Source organism: Myiozetetes cayanensis, unplaced genomic scaffold (assembly GCF_022539395.1).
Source record: "Myiozetetes cayanensis isolate MyiCay16 unplaced genomic scaffold, myiCay2020 scf6-25, whole genome shotgun sequence".
Taxonomy (NCBI): Eukaryota; Metazoa; Chordata; class Aves; order Passeriformes; family Tyrannidae; genus Myiozetetes; species Myiozetetes cayanensis.
Window position 1 is genome coordinate 53,509,409 of NW_026087853.1, and position 19,298 is coordinate 53,528,706.

The window sequence follows — 19,298 nt, forward strand, 5'->3', positions numbered from 1 at the left end:
TCCCAGTCTTGATAAAGCGTTAATAGAAAACTGAAGAGAGTTCAAGGATTGAGCTGTTTTGCAAACATAAACTTGCAGTATGAAATGAACAGAACAAAACTAAACTTTGTTAAACGAGGAAAAAGCAATTCACTCAATTGATCCTTCAACCAGTGACCCTGATAAGGTTATCTGGTAGAAGAAAATGAAATGAGGTTTGATAGCTGATAGGTGACCTAGTGAAACTCAGGCTAGAAAAGCTGGAAATTACGAACAAGAGGAACTAAGCTGTGGAACAGGGAAGGTGGGAGGCAGGTAACAGATTCTTCTAACACATCGGTTCTTTCAGGATATCTTTCTAAGGTAAACTTTGGCCTGAATTACAGCATATCAGTTTGTATTATAAAGTAGCAGACGAGGTTGCCTCCTGTTGCAGCAGAGGTGATCAGAACATGTGATTGTGCAAGGGAACAGATATGAATGAATCTGATATCAGTATTAAGATAAAGCTTACCTGCTTATCTCTGTGATACTCTGTTTGAGCAGAAGGAAGTGGAAGGACATACAGCTTTGTACCACTCTGAGAAGGAGAGGGAGGGTCAGAAAGACTTGTAACAGAGAGGAGGGAACTGTCTATAGAGGGTCTTGCAGCAAAACAAGAGTTAAAATATTACAGAGAATTCTCATGTTGTTATTCTGTAAGGCATAGATAAAACGTAATACCTAAGAGTTTTGTTCGGCAATGCTAAAAAGCAAAGCAAACCTCAGTTTTGATCTGTAATCTTATTAATTGAAGGCAGCAAAACATAACACTTCTCTATTTTGAAATAAGAATATCAAGTTTTAATACCAATGATTTGTATGTGAGAAAATTTCAGGCACTGATACTTGAGGGTGGCAAAAGAGGGTGAGAAACCTGAGGAGCTGATACTCATCTTTAGGAAAACAAAGATGGTTTGATTTAACAGGAAGATAATGACATTTACATTTGTCAGTTAAGTTATTCAAAGTAAATATTTTCAATTTAGTCAATTACTTCAGAATTTGTTGAATATAAATGAAGCTCGTACATATAGGGACAAAGAATAAATTCAGTGCATATGGAAGAGGAGACAGAACCCTTGAAGACAGCTGAAGGGGATCTAGCAGATATCCTTAAAAAACATGGCACTTGAGCACCAGATGAGTGACTGAGGAAAAAACCCAAGAAGGATATGTAATTCTCTGTTAAAGTCAGGGCAAGATAGTGCATGAGACTGTAGACTGTGTTCTGAAATGAACATTGCAGAAAAAAAAGGAAAAAAGCAAAAAATATCTACTGTTTAGTACATGATCCTCTGAAATATGTGATTCTTTTCCGTTCTGAGCATGTTTGTCTAGTTGGGTTTTTTCTCATGTGTAGTCGAAGGTCAAAGTTGGACTTGATGAGCTTGGAGGTCTTTTCCAACCTTAATGGTTGGAAACAGTTGGAAACCTGGAACAGTTTCCCTGCTTTGCTAGCTCCTTTGGCCTCTTTAAATAAGATAATTGTTATCTGTGGTTGATGATTTGAGACTCAATTTCCTATTGTAGTAAAGGCTTGAGGTGAGTGGAGAAACGTGGGTATGAACTGAAGTGCTTGGCAAGGTGAGGGCCTGCCATTCCGAGTGTTTGTTTTGGGTGGTTTGTGCCTGCTGACTTTTATGTGGCTCCCCGCTCAGTACTATTGTTTCTGGGTGCTGCATAGGAACTCAGCTGTCTAAACTGGATTTGAAATTCCACTTATGAAAGTTGATTTCCTGTATTAGGCTGTTTTTTCTGTGATAAGCTGAGCTTTTACACTGGCCTTGCTAAACTCCTAATGTGTACTGACTCAGTTTAAATGTTCCAGCTGGTGCTGAGTGGTGTTAAAATGTTAACTGCAAGTGGGTTAATCCCCAGAGGGGACCTAGAAGGGTTTTTTGAGGATGTTGTATATTTTGCACTTTCCCTATGGCCATTCCATGTATATCATACTTTTAAGTAGAAGTTTCTCTGAATGCTTAGCAAAAGAACATTATCTCAATTTCTAATACTGAAAGAAGGCAAGAGTGACCATTGTTGCCATAACAAAGATCCAGTTCCTGTAGAGTCCTGTCTGGAGCAGGGCTGTGAGTGGCTCCTGATAAAGAGTAGGATTAGGGCCAACAGTTACTTTCAGCTCAGGGACTTCCCAAGCCAGATGTGGTGGTAACCCTCTGCAGAATTCCTGTCCTTGAACTGGTCCTCCCTCTCTGCAGAAACCACATGGACTTCCAGCCTTCCTGTTATCTGGCAGGGAGTTTCCAGAGCCTTCCACCTCATGTATGAAGAGCTGTGTTGTTTTGAGATTTTCAGCCAAGCTTTGTTGGATGTCCCTGTGACATTTGATGATTTTGTAGACCTTGGTCCTCTCACTTATCTAAGCTGAAGAGTATCAGCTAACTTCATTGTTCCTTAAGCAGAACTCATTGCCTGTCTTGTTCCACTGAGTAAAACTAGAAAGTTTTCCATTTTCTAATAAATTTAATTGCTGGGTATTTGTTGGATGATATCCAAACCATCCTCCGTACTGTTCAGGAGCTGTAAATAATTATGAGCATTTGTACGTGGTAACTAAGGGACTGCATTATTAATATTTGGCACAAGTCTCCTACTTGTGGAAATAAGATCATCTAAACCTACTTAAGCTTTTTTGTTTTGGAATATGGACTGTCTAGTGATCCTTCCTAGGTCCACTGGGATCAGGCTGCGTGGGTCATGGAATGTTCTCTTTCAAAATAAAATAATGGGTTGGAAAAACTTCTGTTTGCAACTGTTAATCAGATCTCCCTTGGTTCTGTTTTGTATTCCCTCTTCCTTGTGAAGGGAAGGGGGATGTTGCATGGGTGGATCTTTGATCCAAGCACAAGCAATCATTAAAAAAAAATAAACCAAACCTGCAGCCTTCATTTTTATGATGAGTCTTTTTGTGGTGTGTGTGGCTGTGGTTTGTTGTGGTGGCTTTTTTTCTGAACAAGTTTTCTTCCTCAATTGCCCGTGTTTGGTCTTGGCAGGATTTTTTATCTCTTGTTTTTTTGTGTCTGTGTGGGTTACACACTGTTCTTCCCCATTTGTATTTCCTTTTTTTTTTTTTTTTTTTTTGGTAACAGTCAAGATATCTGTATAGCATAAGGACCCTATTAAGTGAGTTCCTGGTGTTCCCTGATCACTCCTCTGCCTTTAGTAAGAGCTGTCATGATTTGGGAATGTGTGTCTTTGTTCTAAATACAACAGCAATTCTAAAATGCCTTTTCAGTTTCAATTGTAATGTAGAAGTACTCAATCAAACTTGTTGATTTAAGTTAGAAATCATAGATTTAAAAGCCTCTCTGGGAAAATGCAAGTCTGAGGCTTGCATCCAACTATATCTCTGGCAGCTGAATTCTCAGGTTTGGAAATCTGGTGGTTCACAACATCAGCATTAATATATAGATGCACAAAAAGGGACTATGTTGTATCAGCATTTCTGTAAAGGGCTTTCCTACTGCTATAGGCCCTTCTCAAGAAAACAAAGCTTATACTCCCACTGAAGCAGTGACTGCAGAGTGGATAGAAATACTCCTCCACTGTGTCTGTGTGCTCACAACTTGTCATTCACAAACGAGCAAACTCCTGAGCAGTGAAAATGTCACAGTGCAGGTGTGGATCAGTGTAAAGTTTTCAGCACAACTTGTCTTGCTCAAACCATGGTGGGATTTGGATGTTGAAAACAAATCCTGCGGGAGTGCTGTAAATGTCTTGAAAGTGCAGAAAGGCTGTGACCACCTACTGTTTTTGAAAGGGGCTGTTCTACCCTATCCCATCTTCTGACACGTCTCATCCCTTTGCTTTGAGCTGCTCCTGGGTATCATCTGACCTTTCATCAAGAGGGTTGAGATTTCTAACCCCCCAGAAGACATTACTTTCTGTCAAGTTTTTATTCAGCCTGATGAATTCAACATACACAGTACAGACAGGCTCTGGAACTCCAGAAAAGTTTCTGCTGGAGTGCTGGAAGGGAAATCTGGGGGAAGAGTGACAAGAGAAGAAAAAAGGGAGTAAAGGCTTCCCTTTGGCACTAAGATGTTATATCCGCTGTTTTGTGGAACTGTACTAGGAGGTTTTCAACCGTCTCATGCTTATCCTAAGCTAGACAAATACAGTTTTCTCTAAGCCATATAGCTGTTACTGAGGTCCTTACCACTGTGCACATGAATGTAAAAGACAGGGATAAGTTCTACGTGGTTTCTCCCTGAACAATCACTTGATTTGCTCCACCAAGTCTTACTTTGAATGATGTACTTTGAAAACCTCAGAAATAAAAATGATGCTGTGTTTAGTGAAGTGCACATTGTAGGGTGTCTGGAGCTCACCTTGGAGATGTCACATTGCACGGAAATTAGTTTCTTCAAGAGAGGAGGAAACATAAGAAGTAGTTAATGCTGTAGTAGAAGGATGTCACCCTAGAGTTCACTGTATGGTGCAATGACACATCTAACTGTACTTTTAATGTCCCGTTAAAGGGCTTCTTTGAGTCATGATTTTGGTTTCACAGTCACTGGAAGCTGGTGGAAGTCTGCTGTGGGACTGCAGAGAGCTGTCCTGCTGTCCCGCTGTCCCACTTGCCTTGTTCTGCAGCAGTGTTAAGAACTACTTTGGGCTGAATGGGGAGTCATCAGCTACAGCAATTCTGCTCACAACGTGCTGTATCAATATTAGTGCTGGCCCGGGGGGTCTGGGGAGCTTGTCCTACTTCTCATATCCACCACTGCTGCAGTTCCAAGTGCTTTGTGTGACTCTCTGAGGAGCAGAGTATCGAATAATGCCCCAGTGTGAGCTGTCATAGCTTAAAAATGCTGCTTTCCTCAGCCTCAGCAGCAAACGGATCATTTAAAAACCTAGATTTCAGGAATGGGGGAGGTTGTTACTTCAACAAGACTGAAAATGGCATGTGTACCTTTCCATCATGTTTGCGTCTTTACATGTTTTCCATAAAACATAGGAGAGCTAAATTGTCACAGTGTCACAGTTTTCACTGGTTTGATTTGGATTTAACTGGCAAACAGTGTGATTTCAGGAAACCAACCCACTGAACTTATTTATGTCAGTGTTTATTGTTGCTCCACCAGCAAAGGGATTCCAGGTGCAAGGTGAGACGATTTCCATGAGTGGGTGTGGGGAGAGGTTATTTTCTAAAAATCTGAAATCTGTAAATAATTTTAAATTGTAAATTCCTCTATTTCCACACATTAACTTTGTTGACTTAACACATACAGTAGTTATACCATCTTTGTATGTTCTTTGGATTTATTTTTTTTAGCAGATTCCTATATGCTCAACAAAAAGCTCTCATGCCCTCCTATCCAAAAACCAGTGGTATAGTGGGAGAACAAAAATTGATCTGAGCCTCTAATGTGGTACTGAGATAGTCTGAAGGAAGAAATATTAATGTGCATATGGGTGTGATGCATCTGTGTTTGACAGCTGATTTTATGTGAAGTTCAAAAAAACTTTTAAGAAAACCAGTGGGGAAAAAGGAACCTGTCAGGAATATGTGGGCTAGAGGGAACTGTAGAGAGGCAGCTGGAGTGAGGAATACCCCAGCTTGGTTCCAGGCAGGGAGAGAGTATCTTCCTTTTCCCAGGGCTTGCTTTAGGATGGAAAGGGAAGTTACAGCCTGTTGGCTTTGCTTTGTTGGGCTGGCAGTGCTGAGAGCCAGGATGGCTCCTTCCACGCAGAGATGGAATTCAGCAGGACCAGAGGGAGTCTGCAAAAACTGGAAATGAAAGTATCAGCTATAAATAGAACCACCTATAAGTAGAACCAACCTCCTTCTTGTGATATTTCTGCTCTTTTGTGTCAGTGTTTTGATCCCTGAAGATACAAAGTATTACTTTGGCAGTAGATCTCTGAATGAAAGGTCTACACATGCCAAGTGCCTTTGGATTTGTTGTAGTAATAATGTGACTGGAAAACAGAATCAACTGTAAGCAGTATCTCTAAGAGTGTTTGCATCAGGTGATTCAGCTCGAAACAAAGCTCAGGAAACTGGGATTGTCACCTTAATAAATGCACTTCAGAGGCTAAAGGAAGTGTGCAGTGGTTCAGCCTATTCAGCTGAGAAATGGCTAACATCCCATAATGCATAAACTTTAAAAGTCAAGTGAGAAAATATTGCTTTTGTAGTATTGGTCATGCCAGGACTTGAATGTTGTGTCTAGTTTGGATGTCTACAATGCTCCAGTAAGAGAAGGAAAGAAGAAAAGTGAAAACCTGATGAAAACTAAGAAGGATTTGGTGACTCGAAGCTGGAGTAACTAATGAAGTACAAAAATAGTGCTTTGGCAGTGAGAAGAGTCAATCGAGTTAAAGCTTGTTCTCATGCAAAATATTTACATCTAGACATCCCATTGCAGGTTATGTTAAAGTACAAGCAGTCGTTATAAGGTTGAGGAAGAAGGCCTGGATGGGGTTCCATGGTGTGCCAAGTCACTGATAAGAGTGGGTGAGTGTTAGAGTGGGATTTGACATACAGCTTCTACCTTTGGGCTAAATGGGGAAGTGTTTTGCTAGACTGCTGTTTCATATGGATACCTTTTAAAAGGTGCACTTCTTAAAAGTTCTGAGAGGATTTTCCCTTCCTACCATTTAAAGGCAACTTTGCAGATTATGAACTACAGGAAGTGAGGATGTAGGAGCTTTGCTGAACCGCAATGAGGAAGTTAAAGTTGCCCAGATCATATCACAGTTATACTTACAATGAACAGTTGGGCTTTGGGACATTTATTCATCAATTTAAATACTTAACTGTGTGAAACTTACTTACTCCTTTTGGGTAACTGAAGGGTTAAGATATCTTTAAAACTTGTGTCTGAAGCATCCGTCTGCTAGAAACTGGTGCTTATATTAAGGAGTCGGATGAAATCTTGAAACAGAAAACTGAATGTTTTAGACTGCAAGTGCAAAAAGTGGGCATTCCCAGCTATGAGTTCCAGATGTGCTGGTTTGTAACTTCCCGCTGTTGGTGTGACATGAGGAGTGAGTTAAGGAGCTTACCTACTTGTTATCTTGTGTGCTTCTCCTGCTCCAGAAATGTCAGTCCGAGTTGTGTACAGTCCTCTTACGCAGAAATTTCTAATCTTCTAAAAATTCTACTTTTGAAGGCAACTTTACAGTGCAGCACAAGAGAAGACATTTTGTTGACAGATCAGAAATAATGTGTACAACTTGGGAGACTTCACAGAACCACTGGCTCCTCAGCTGAGAAAGTTTTTGTTGTTTTTTGGGTTTGGGTGTGTCTTTCTCATCAAAGCACACTGGAAGTATGTGAGCTACTGAAGAAATCAACAACTTTGATTCGGGTTTTACTTTGAAGCCCATTAATGCTGGATAATTGATTTACTTGCATGATAGGATGGATTTCCCTCTGTCTTTCACACCCCCCCTTCCTCTCACCCCCTCCAAAACCCCTGGGATGGCTTAGGGGTGATGAACAAGGGTTGCATTCAGTGGTTGTGAAACAAGTATGTTCTTCATGTATTGGAGGCTGGACCTGGATTGGAACCTGAAAACTTCAGCTAAGTTTGTATTTGAGTAACTGAGGGAGGAGATTTCATTTGTTGTTTGGGTTTGTTTGGTTTTTGGGTTTTTTTTTACTTTAGCTGTGGGTCTGACATTACTAAAAGAATAATTGATTTTGATGTTAAATGAGTTGAATTAGATAACTGGACCAAAGGATTTAAAGTTTCTGTTATCTGTAAATTTTAAATTTTCTCATCTTTCCCAGTGCTGAAAATATAATACCTTGTTTCTTCCCACACATACACAAAATCTTCTGAAGGATTGGAATAAATGAGAATTAAATACAACATCCTAAGACAGATGTTATGAATTTACCAGCATTTAACATCAGTGGACCCTATTTTTAATTAAAATGTAATTTTTACATTTTTAATGTAAAATGTAATGTAATTTTAATGTAAAATGTAATTATATATATCGATATATTTATTTATATTTATAGATCTATTTATATAGATATAGATAAAACTTATATTACAGACATTCGGGGTTACTGTACTGAACAATATTTCTGAAGCATTGTCTTAAAATACGTTGATTTGGGCTTGTGGGGTTTGTTTAAATAATTAAAACACTTCTGATGTTGAACTCAGTCCTTTTCCTACAGTCAGCTGTTCTCAGAGTAACTGGTTTTTATTCTATTTTAGTCATATATATTTCCAGTGAAATCAGTCTGAAAGTTTTCTGATTGAGAGTGGATCTTTGATAGTTATACCTGGGTGTAATTCTTGGTGTAGTTTTTCTTGCTCATCGTAGCAGCTCTGCTATTATCTTACATAGGCTGTGTGACAGCCCTCCATGATGTATCCATCTTGATATTTGAGATTAAATATCAACATGTGTTCCTGGAATACCTGTGGTGTTCTCGGTGTGTCTATAAAATGTCACAAGGCACCCAGTGAAATGTTTGCACAGCTCTGAGGCAGAACTCGGTGGTTCCTGCTCCAAGCAGAGGCATCTGAAGCACTGGTTAATCTTTCTCTGTCCACTGTGGCTGAGCTTAGGAATTCCTTTAGGACCAGTACAGTTATACCCATTATCTGTGGTGTGAGGACTAGTACTTGTTACTCCCACAAGCCTGTAGAGGGCCTATAGTTTGCTTTATGTGTAGAAATTTTAGAAATTCCTTCAAACTTGGTCTTCCAAGAAAGGCAGATCCCTTTTTGTTTTCCCTGTGGAAGCAGTTTCTTGAAACCTAAGGAGTACGAGTACTGACAGATTGGTTATTGAAGCAGGCCAAATTCCTTTGGTAACAGCAACATGTTAGCACTGATTTCCAAGAGTGTGCATCACCACCACTTCACAAGGGCTTGATTAGTTCCCTTGTGATGTTTTCTTTTGATGGCTGCCCAAAATGAAATATGTGAACAGGCCAACATAAGCTCACTTCAAAGAATGAGAGCTCAAAGAGTCTAATCATGGCTGACGAGAAGCTTATACCAGATCAAGCTTTCAATAATGGTTGCAAACTTGCAAGCTTTGTAGAAACACTCTTGCAGCTGGGATTCACTGTGTAAGTGCAGAGGCAAACAGTCTTGAGATGTGAGAGGAAATGGAATCTCCTGTGTCTGAGGATCATCTGGGCAGTCAGGAGGCTGATTCTTGAGACAGTTCAGTCTCCAGACGCAGTGGCTGTTCTATAGCATGTGTTAGACTGCTATGTGTTAGGCTGTGTTAGACTTTTAGCTGTATCACCAGAGGTAAACACCAGTCTCCTGCCAGGGAGGGAAATGCTTCATCCATGGCACAGACAAGTCTAAACAGGTTTGATTCCTGGAAGTGACATGGTTGTCTTTGGGTTTGTTCCAGTTTGCATTTCCTACTGTGGAGATGGTCCATATCTCTATCCACGAGGCCTTCCCATGGGACTGGATCAGCCTCGAAGGACGCATTTATCTGAGCATGAGCTGGGATTTTTGAAGGTTGTTAAATCTGTTGGGTTCTCTTTCAAGAACCAGTCTGATTTCTTTTCCTTCCATGCTGTCTGAAGCTCCATTCGTAGAGGTGCAGACAATACAGCTCCAGGGAAGAATGACTAATACACCTCATGAGTGTGCTGCCAACCAGGGGGATCTCTACAGACCAGAGGACAGGGTCACTAAGAACCTTATAAAGAACCTTAAGAAGTTAGCAAAGGAAAATGTCAAGTCCTGCACCTAGAGAGGAAAAGCCCCATGTCCCAGTTCAAGTTCGGGACTGACCAGCTGGAAAACAGCTTGGGAGAAAAGATCTTGGTGGTTTATGAGCTGGCAGTGATGCCCTTGCAGCAAAGAACACCAACAGCCTTCTGGGTTGCCTTAGGAGTCATGTTGCCTGCAGACTGAGGGAAGTGATCCTTCCCATTTACTGAGCACTGCTGAGACACTTCTGTGTTCTGGGTCTAGTTCTGAGCTCCCCAATACAAGAGAAAGTTGGTTTAGTTACCACTTATCCTTGGTTTTGAGACAACAGAGAAGTCCTTTGTTAAAGGAGCTGAAAGGAAAAGTTTTAGGTACTTTCCCTTATAAACAAGGAGAGATAGGAACTGAGGCCTCTCTTGATCTGGAATTCTCAGTGTTCTTACAAGATAAGATGCAGCATATTGTCCTCTGGCTCCATTGCCACTCGGACAGTCTGGAAAACTGTGAGGTGATGCCATGATATGGCCTGTTCTGTCTTTTCTCAGAGACACTGCTGGTGAATGGGTGTTTTTGGTGTGGGAGAGCACATGGACAGTATATTGATCTATTGAGAAACTACATGTAAAGTTTATCTTCTGTTTCTTCTGTCAAAGTTGTTTATCTCATAGCTTTGTGAGTTGTTTAAATTCATGGGCTGCTTCCCTCCAGCCTGCTACTTTTTCCTCAGGAAAGATGGAGAGCAGCTGTTGGAAGACAGTGGTTTGAGCAGTCTCTGCCTTCCCCAGAGCAGGGGATCCCTGTGCCCTCTTGTGAGAGGCTGGGGGAGCTGCAGGAGGATTTTGCATTACTGCTCTGTGTGTGTGGCAGGGTCGAAACATGAGCTACTGATCTCAGGAGGAGTTCCAGAGCTCAGGTGTGGATCGCAGGGTGCCAGGGACTGGTGAACGTGCTGGTGAGTGAGTAGTAAAAGGGTGACCTCAACAAGCAAACTAGGGTAAAATCACTTCTTTGCTCCAGAGACTGAGATGAGATGTATCCGCATGTGAGAGGAAGTCACAGGGCTTTTTGTCTTCTGGGAGTACAGAGTGTTCCTGCAAATAGTACTGGGGAGCTCAAGGGACACAAATGTGCCATTAAAACAAAGCAGTATCAATGTATTGGGAAAATATGAAGTATTCTGACAGCTTCTCCTTAAGTACTGAAAGAGATAGAAAATACCACTGCTTTAGTTCAAAGATCTTCCTATGATGCCTAAGGAGTATTCCGTAATAAAGATTCTGATGTAGGAATTGCTTGTCACTTGCAGCAGCCATGCCTGTGTGTATGCCTGTCTGCATCTTGAAATCATCACAGGGACTCTTGCAGCTGAAATCTCCCCCATTACTGAGTCCATGTGCATCTGGAGCCTCCAGACATCTGCAGCACCACTTGAAGTGCTGTTAGTGAAGACAAGTAACCAGTTTAGTACTAGTTTATGCTGTGACAGTGAACTCTAGCAATGAAATGCTGCTGTGAAGGGGACTAGATGATTTCCTCTCTGTAGCTGTTTTTGCTTCAGTCCTTACACACAGGGACAATGAGTATCTTTTCAATTGCTTCTTCAGGAAACCACACCACAGTTTTCCTCTGCCATTGCGAAATGGTACTTTTTAAGTATGAGACATTTCTGATTCACGAAGATATGAATTGCATTTCTTGTACAAGAATATGTTGGAAATAGATGACTATTGCCTAGGGGGAACCAAAACTGATGGGCCTTGTATAAAGAGGTCTTGACTCCCGGGTGGGTGCTTGGCACATGTAGTTGACCTACTTTAGCTCTGACCTTGATTTGCTCAGAGGTGTTTATGTACTCGTGATCAGCTTTGCTGCATGATTAAGCTGGTCACGCGTTATCTAACTTTTTTTTTTTTAATAAGGGATGAACAGTAAGATTTCTTTCTAATGTCTCATTAGCCTTGTTACAGGAGACTGGAGAAAGATGGAATGCAAGGAAGGGGAATCCCGAAGGAAGTAGAGTCCCAAACAGGCTGTAGAGAGAAACTGTCATGCAATACAATGACAAAATATCATTTGATTTTCATCTACAGAAGAATTTAATCAGGAAGTGGACTACATGGCATTTTTTCCAAGTAGGTCTCTGGAGTACTTTGGCAACAGGCTTTGCATCATAAATGGAAGATTTGAACTTTGCTTATAAATATATGGGTAACTTTTGCATTCCTTCTCATAGAGAATTTTTTTTAGCCATTGTGCAGCTGGAGGCTGAAAAAACAGTAAAATATTCAGTTTTCCAGAATTTTAGGAAAGCCTTGCAACAAAACACTTCTCTGAGCTGTTCACTATTTAGTGGGGCATGCTGATTTTTGCTCTGATCATTGGGTTGACATTTTCTTAACTTTAAACCTCATTTCAAGAGACATGCATTGTTCTTAGCTCCTATAATGCTAAAATGTAGGACTGTGATTGTTAGAACTGGGATGAGCATGTGGGACATGATAGAGAAAGGGCTGACTGGAAAGAAAATTGAGAATTCTGCTTTTTATGTATGGGTTTTTGTTTTTTTCTTAAATGGTCAAAACTTAAAATAGCTGCTTTGAAACTGTCAAAATAGACAGTTATAATTTAAAATAGCAGCACAGTTGAATAGATATTTGATTTCAAGATTTTTCTTTTCTGTAAAACTGATTTGAAATTTTTGTTTGAGATGAACAACAATTTTTTTTTAGCATTACTTCACAGTGACTTGTCCAGTGTTCTGATTATGAAGCTAAAATGTTGACTGTTGCAGGCAGTCTTAAAGGGAAAGGACTGTGTTAAACTTACAGACCCTTCCCCCCCGCTTTTTAATTTTTTAAGTCTAGCTCATCCCAACCTTTTGTCTGAGTGGTCTGTGAAATATAAAGCAGTAAAATGTGAGTTTAACAGGTTCTCTCACATATGGAAGTGTTCAGAAACTTGTGAAAGTTAATTGTGAGTGGTTGGGTCAGAAATTTCAAGAAGTGCTTGTTTCTAGTATGTGCATTCTGCAGTGCTTGGGGTTTGTATCAGGTTCCAAGAGGGAATCATAAGTTACTTGCTGTGACAGTGCTCTTGCCACTGGATTCATAGGGCTTAGCGAGGGGCCACACTAAGTTTAGCTATAACCAATTTCTGCACATCAAGTGAGGCTGGAGATAATGTTTTTGGGTCTAAACCAAGCACAGAGACATGGCCAGTGACTGTGGTTTGACTGGTAAAGCAAGATGCAGTAATCTCATACCCCACAGTAACATAACCGTGTCTGAAGCTGTTGGGCTGCGTTGGGTAAGAGGGATAAGGCAGACAATGAGGAAAGGCTGACACAGGGAGAAAGTAGGGCCTGGTCTACAAGTAACTGTATGAATGTGAATGGAAGCCTTGTAAAACAAGTGTGATTATGGATTCAATGGCAGTTTATAGTTTGACTTAAATTTATACTGATTTGGCTATTGTCAGTGAACTCCTGCTTTGGCCTCTTAACATGTGTGTACCAACGTGCCTAGACATTCTCAAAAATGGAAAAGAAGGTTTTTTTGGGAAAGGACCACAGAGAAGTTGTTGGGTGAGATGGATGACGTGCCCCCAGGAGAGTTTGGAAGCTCTGCTTCTAGAACAACAGTGATCCTGTTCAGAAGTTGGTGGTATGTAGGCAATGAGCTGCCTGACCTTAGACTGAAGAGCTGCAATCCTGACTTACTACCATAACAGGGCCAGTGAATTAGATAATTTACACTTGTGAAAGTCTGAATTTGCTATTCTGGCAGCACTGAAGAAAATGACTCCAAATGATTTTGGATTTTGTGAGGTTTCTGTTGGCTTATAACTTATAACATGTTCTGTATATGTGATTCAGTAGAATTGGTTATAATTTGGTCACGTTGACAGAACACTGGTTGCTTGGCTCGTGAGCTTCTGAGAGTGTTGTGGGAGCTGCTTGTTCTGTGTAATTGGGAAGTTCTACTGTTGTCACAGGTTGGAAGGGCAGTCAGGGTGTTCATGGATGCATTAACCAGAAAACAATGTATCCAATAGACCTGCAAAGTTTTTTTGCAGGAGGAAGACATAGAACAGTTTTAAGTCTTCCATAGTAAGTTTTGCTGAAAAACTTGTTTTGTGAGAGCAATCTAGAAGGGAAGGGCATCCACCTGCAGACCAGCCACTAAGTTTACAGTATAGCTGGGAAACACATATAAGGACTTGAGTTGTAGTATGAGCTGTGGATTTTATATAAAACTTGAAGCCTGCAGAATAGAACAATACTTAACCCCTGTCCTTCAAAAATGCTAAATACTGTTACAGGAAAAATAAAACAGTAAGCCAAGCCCAAACTGTCTTACTGCTTTGACCACCTTAAAATAAGGCAGTCAGGAGGGAAGGGATAAGTCTGTCTTTTGCACTGTGACAGCAGTTTAAGTTGTTCTGTCATCATCTGACAACAGATGTGTTCATGGCTGTGATTGTGTGATCATTGATTATGAGCAGAGGGGTTTATGCAGAGACCAGAGAATGATAAGCAGGGCCCAAATGGAAGGGATGCTGAAGAGATTTCTTTTATTCCACAGCTTGGTCCATTGGAGATACACATCCCAACATCTAACCCTTTTGATGGATGGATAAAGCTTCTATACTTTATAAGGAAATGATTATTTTATCCTTGAATAGGAAATATGTATTGGTGTTGTAAACTGTGTCTGAAACATTTGTTCTAAACAAGCTTCTTTTGAAGATGTTTTTTAAACTTGCTGGTTTTCCTCCCATTCAGGTTTTTGAGAGTATTTGACCAACAGAATATGAGGCATGGAAGAGTTCTAAGGTGATCAGCTGCTTTGGGCTGAGCATCATCATCTTTGTTCAAGTGGATCTAGGCTTCCAAGACAGGCCTTCAGGTAAAAACTCCTCTGTTTCACAGTTGATGGTATTTAGAAATGAACTTTTTATAGGGTTTCTTTCAACAATATAATTACTTGCAGTCTGGAGGATTAAAAAAGTCTGTGTTTTGGATGAAAAAGCCAATTAGATTAATTTGTACTTTTAAATAGTCTTAGAACATCATTGGGTTATTAGGATTTTTATTTGTGGAGTCTGCTATGATGGAGGTGTTTTATTTCTATGGAAATCTGCTGAATTCTGTTCCATGGAATTCAGTGGAATTACAACTTTTAAAGCTTGTGAACTTTGATAATATGATCTTCAAATAGAGAGACACACTAAAACTAGTGTTCCTAGTCAGCCGTATTTCTGTTAGGTAGAAATAATTGGCTGACCAGTTAAAATAAGAGTGAACCTGGTTTAGTTAAAGATCATGCTGACAGTTCTTTAAAAACAATTGTGTTGAGTGATGTGTTTTGAGAATGGTCATGGTTTGTGTGCAATATTCAATACACTGGTATATGGAAAAGGAGAAATTGCCTATTACCTGGTTTATGGCAAAAGGAAATAACAGAAACCATGATTTTCGCAGTTTTTAAGAATGCTAAGTTTGAGATAAGTTTTCTTTGTTAAAAATATGTGAGTTTCTGCTTATATTAATGCAGTGGTTTTTTGGTTGGTGGGTTTGTTCGTTTTTTTTTTTCCCTAATGTTAGGCAGTCCAATGGCAGACCAAAGGATGGACATATCTTCTACGATTAGTGACTTTATGTCACCAGACCCTGCTGACTTGATCTCCAGTTCCCTTAGCACTTCAGGAATGGATTGTAATAGGAAAAGAAAGGGAAGCTCTACCGATTATCAGTAAGTTGGATTTCTCTTGATTTAGCTCTGCTAAAAAGAGGTGGTAACATAATAATATGGTGGGGGAGACTATAGTGATATAGCCATTTTTAAATAACCTCTTCTTGACAACTTGCCTTAAAGGTTTCAATAAAGAAAAAAGTTGCTATGCACTAAGAGGAAAGTTCGTTATTTAATAATTAAAATAAAGCTGTCATCTCAGTGCAGCTGGAATTGAGGGCTATCAGATGGGGTAAGGCTGAGGAGAAAAACTTTTGGCTGATGGGGGGGTGGAATTAGTGCTGATGAAATGTACAGTGTGAAGGTTGATTACATTGACCGTTGACATAGGAAATAGAATGACTGACTAGTGGAGGGGGAAGGTAATAAATTTATTGAAAAGCAGAAGCAAAACTAGAAGTTGTTCTTTTTCTTCACCTATTTTTTGCTTATTTAGTCACTTCCTATCAGTGTGCTGCCAGCCTTTGCCTGATGAAACTATTTTGGTCCCTCAGTCAAATATGAATCTGAATAGTCTCGAGTTTAAAGCTTTAGAGATGCCTTTCATTTAATCAACTGGTTTAATCTTGTGTTGATTCTCAACTGTAGGCTATTAATCCTGACACAATAAAAACCTGATTTCTTCTCAGTCAGTGGTAGAATGTGGCTTTATTTCAAGAAAGCTGCTTTCTCATTAAGGGAAGCTTGCTAACAACAATGCTCAGAAGCACTTTCAAGCCATAGCTTCTCTCCTGGGGCAGGTGTTTGAAATAGAAAGAAATGCCACCAACTCTGCTTTAGGTACTGAAGGTTTTAGTAGAGTTTGCCAAATTTCCAGATGTGCAATTTCTCCAGCACTAGGAACACCAAAACCAACCTACTTACTCCAAGTCACTGTGCAAACCTCCTATGTGTTGTAACTTAACAAAGTCTGGCTGCAGGATAGCCTGGGAATGGACACATCCACTATTCATAGGACCACAGAGTCTGGTTTTATGTAACTTAGCACATATTTTATCACTGTGGGCTTTGGAGTGTTGGCAGTTCCTTTTACAGGGAGGGGCAGAATTTTTAATTCGCGCCAAGCCTGACAATTAAGAATTACATTCCCTGTGCATAGGACTTCTTTTTAGGACATCTTATGCACAAAACTTTATGCACTTTTTAAAGACCACAAACATACTGCATATGTACCTTCTCTAACATGCCTTTAGTCTTCTTGGAAAGTACATGAGTCCCTCCAGTTGAATTGACTACTAGAAAATTCAGTGATCTTAACAACTTCTCGATCTTAACAACTTCTTCTTCTCTAGAGAAAGGATTTCTCCACCTTTATTCTTCTGGGTAGGAAGCATTGCTCAAGTCCTCTTTTCCAAAAGACACCTTGCTCTTGTTATAATTCTGGCCTTTAGGTTTTGTGTGCATTTTTTTAAAAATATGTGAAAACACTGTTTCCTTGAATCCTCAGTGAAATAAGTTTACAACAGCTGTAGTCATACCACAGTTCATGTTGTGTTGCAAAGGAAATGGTGGCTAGTAAATGTTCCTCTTTAAAGTAGAACGTAAGGTAGACTACCTTGATTCCTCTTGATATATGGATGGATGGACAAATGCTCAGAAATGCTACTGTTCAGCTTTTGCTGCCTTAATTTATTTTGTACATAAATTTTCTCAGTGTCCAGTTTTATACTTCATGGACCAGTGAAGCCAGGGACCAAGGAAGGCAGAACCCAACTGTTTTAGTGTGGTTCTTTGTTCACCTCTCAAGTATAAGGAAATGTATTGATCAGCTGCACTTTCAGCTCTCTTTTAATTCTTTCTCCTGCAAGTCCTCCAGGAAAATTCCTGCCCAGCCTATTCTGTCACTTCAGCAGAGGCTGTTCTCCACTGTGTTCTGTTTTAGTCAAATGCTACAATCCAAGACTTCATGCACAGGTCTACAAACAGTTAATTTCTTTTTGTAGGACTAATGTTTTCAACTGAAATAATATATGATAAGAAAACAAACTATCCTGACACATTTGTAACTTACCTTGTGCCTCTTTTAGATTTTGCTTTCTGGAGTTTTTTTAAGGCTGAAATGAATTTTGTTACAACAAGCATTCCGGAGCTAAAGGTGGTATCACAAGTGCTGTTTAATAGTGAGCATCAGGAGTGCTTTGAGCCTGTGGTTAAAGTGGTAACTCCGGGCCTCCGATGGAGACATGAAGAAAACATTGAACATTATTCAAACTTCTTTTTAAAGCTAATCAAAAATATAATTGATCTAAGAGTGTGGTGAAAAATATATGAAACACTACCATGTTTCTTTTTAGGAAGGCTTATGTCCACTGTTGAATACAAATAACTAGTATGTTAATGACTGAAATGAGAAGACTTTTTCATAAGGCTTTTATAAAGCATAGCTTCTTATCATGGTAAAGCTCAGTGGTATTTCAGGTCACTTTACAGTCTTGAAGTGATGCCAGCAGTTAGTGTGCATGTAGAAATTCAGTTTGATTTCCTTATGATATGATAAAGTCTGTATAAAGTTCAGACTTGGGACTTCAGTACTGACTGAAGCAAAATGTGCATCTGTCCTGCTGGACAAGAACCATCAAAAACTGAGAAACTTGGGATACTTTATTTTTATTTTAATGTTTTATTTCTGGCCTTAGAATCCTCTGAAATCCCATTTATCTAACCACAAGGACAACATGTATAAAGCACAGATCTTTCCTTTCTGAAGATGAAACAATATCTCAATGATTTGCATAACATAATTTAGGTTAGTTGTTTTACTAGTTTTTCCACATTAAGTGTCATGAACTATGCTATCTTTTCTTAAAAAGCAGAATTATTCTTTCAGGAAGTAGATTAATTTGAACAAGCTTGTTTCTTTAGAATACACTCACTGCTATTGTCCTGTTGTACTTTCATTTCAAATAGAATATGATTTAGCTTGAGCATTTCAGCGGAAAATGTAAGACATTATTCTTATTTCCTATATATGGTCTACTCTATTTTTCTTTCTTTTCAGACTCGATGGCTTTCCTTTTGAGTAAGTATAAATATTTTAGTAATTGGTTTCACTTGAAAAAGATGCTCAGCATTTTTTCCTTGCCTTTCCCTTCCACTTACTTAAAATTTGCAGGCAAAAGTTAAAACAGAATAAGCCAGGCCTAAGAGAGTCCATTTAAGCACAGTTGTAGAGATTTATATAAATCAAAACATTCTCTTCCTGCTTATTTAGTCTAACCAAAGACATGCAGTCATAGTCATTCAACTATTTTTACCAAATACTACTGGGAAAACTTACACTTTCCTCTCCTGCTTATTTTTGTACATATAGTTACAATATTAAAATTAACTTAGTGGGATCTTTTCTATTCCCCTTCTGTTCTTCATGCCTTCTTCGTTTTTTGCTTTCATGCTGAAACAAAAGCAAGCTGAAATTTGTACCAGTTTAAAACATGCCTGCGTAGTTTCATACAGTCTTTTGCTCTCTCCATGCACACTTGGCCATCTCCAGTGGTTCTTTGGTCTAGATTATAACCGTCTTCCATCCCAAAATAAACTACCATGAGGCAAACTGGGGTGTAGAACACACAGGCATCGGCACAAAGCAATTCAGGGCAATTTGTGAATTTTATGCAAGGCACTTTGATAACTACCTCTGGTCCAACTTGTGTCTCCAGTAAATGCAGGGTGGTAGAGCTAGTGCTGATGAAGGCTTAAAAATAACTGCTTTGATATGTCCTTGCCTCTCCCACCCCAGTTAACTGAAAAACATTTTTATAACAGATGATATCTTTGAACTGCAGCATGTTTTACTGTCAAACACATCAAACTGTGCCATTTAGTTAGTTCTGAAGGAGACACAACTAAT

The 19,298-nt window shown here is 39.6% G+C and overlaps 1 protein-coding gene and 1 long non-coding RNA gene across 11 annotated transcripts in view; one reads left to right on the plus strand and one right to left on the minus strand.

The window, feature by feature from the left end:
- LOC126650555 (uncharacterized) overlaps window positions 1-19,298 on the minus strand; it is a 271,938-nt gene that overhangs the window by 94,876 nt on the left and 157,764 nt on the right. The window lies entirely within an intron of this gene.
- Window positions 1-19,298, plus strand: part of BMAL1 (basic helix-loop-helix ARNT like 1) — a 51,843-nt gene that overhangs the window by 11,110 nt on the left and 21,435 nt on the right. For 7 of the 10 annotated variants that reach the window (XM_050335477.1, XM_050335479.1, XM_050335475.1 and 4 more), the window contains exons 2-4: window positions 14,482-14,605; window positions 15,304-15,451; window positions 18,450-18,470. In XM_050335477.1, the coding sequence (XP_050191434.1) occupies window positions 15,312-15,451; window positions 18,450-18,470 (161 nt within the window). In that variant the 5' untranslated portion in view covers window positions 14,482-14,605; window positions 15,304-15,311. Of the gene's footprint in view, window positions 1-11,643; window positions 11,831-14,481; window positions 14,606-15,303; window positions 15,452-18,449; window positions 18,471-19,298 lie in introns of those variants that run through there. The other 3 variants (XM_050335471.1, XM_050335481.1, XM_050335480.1) reach the window with 3 other exon arrangements.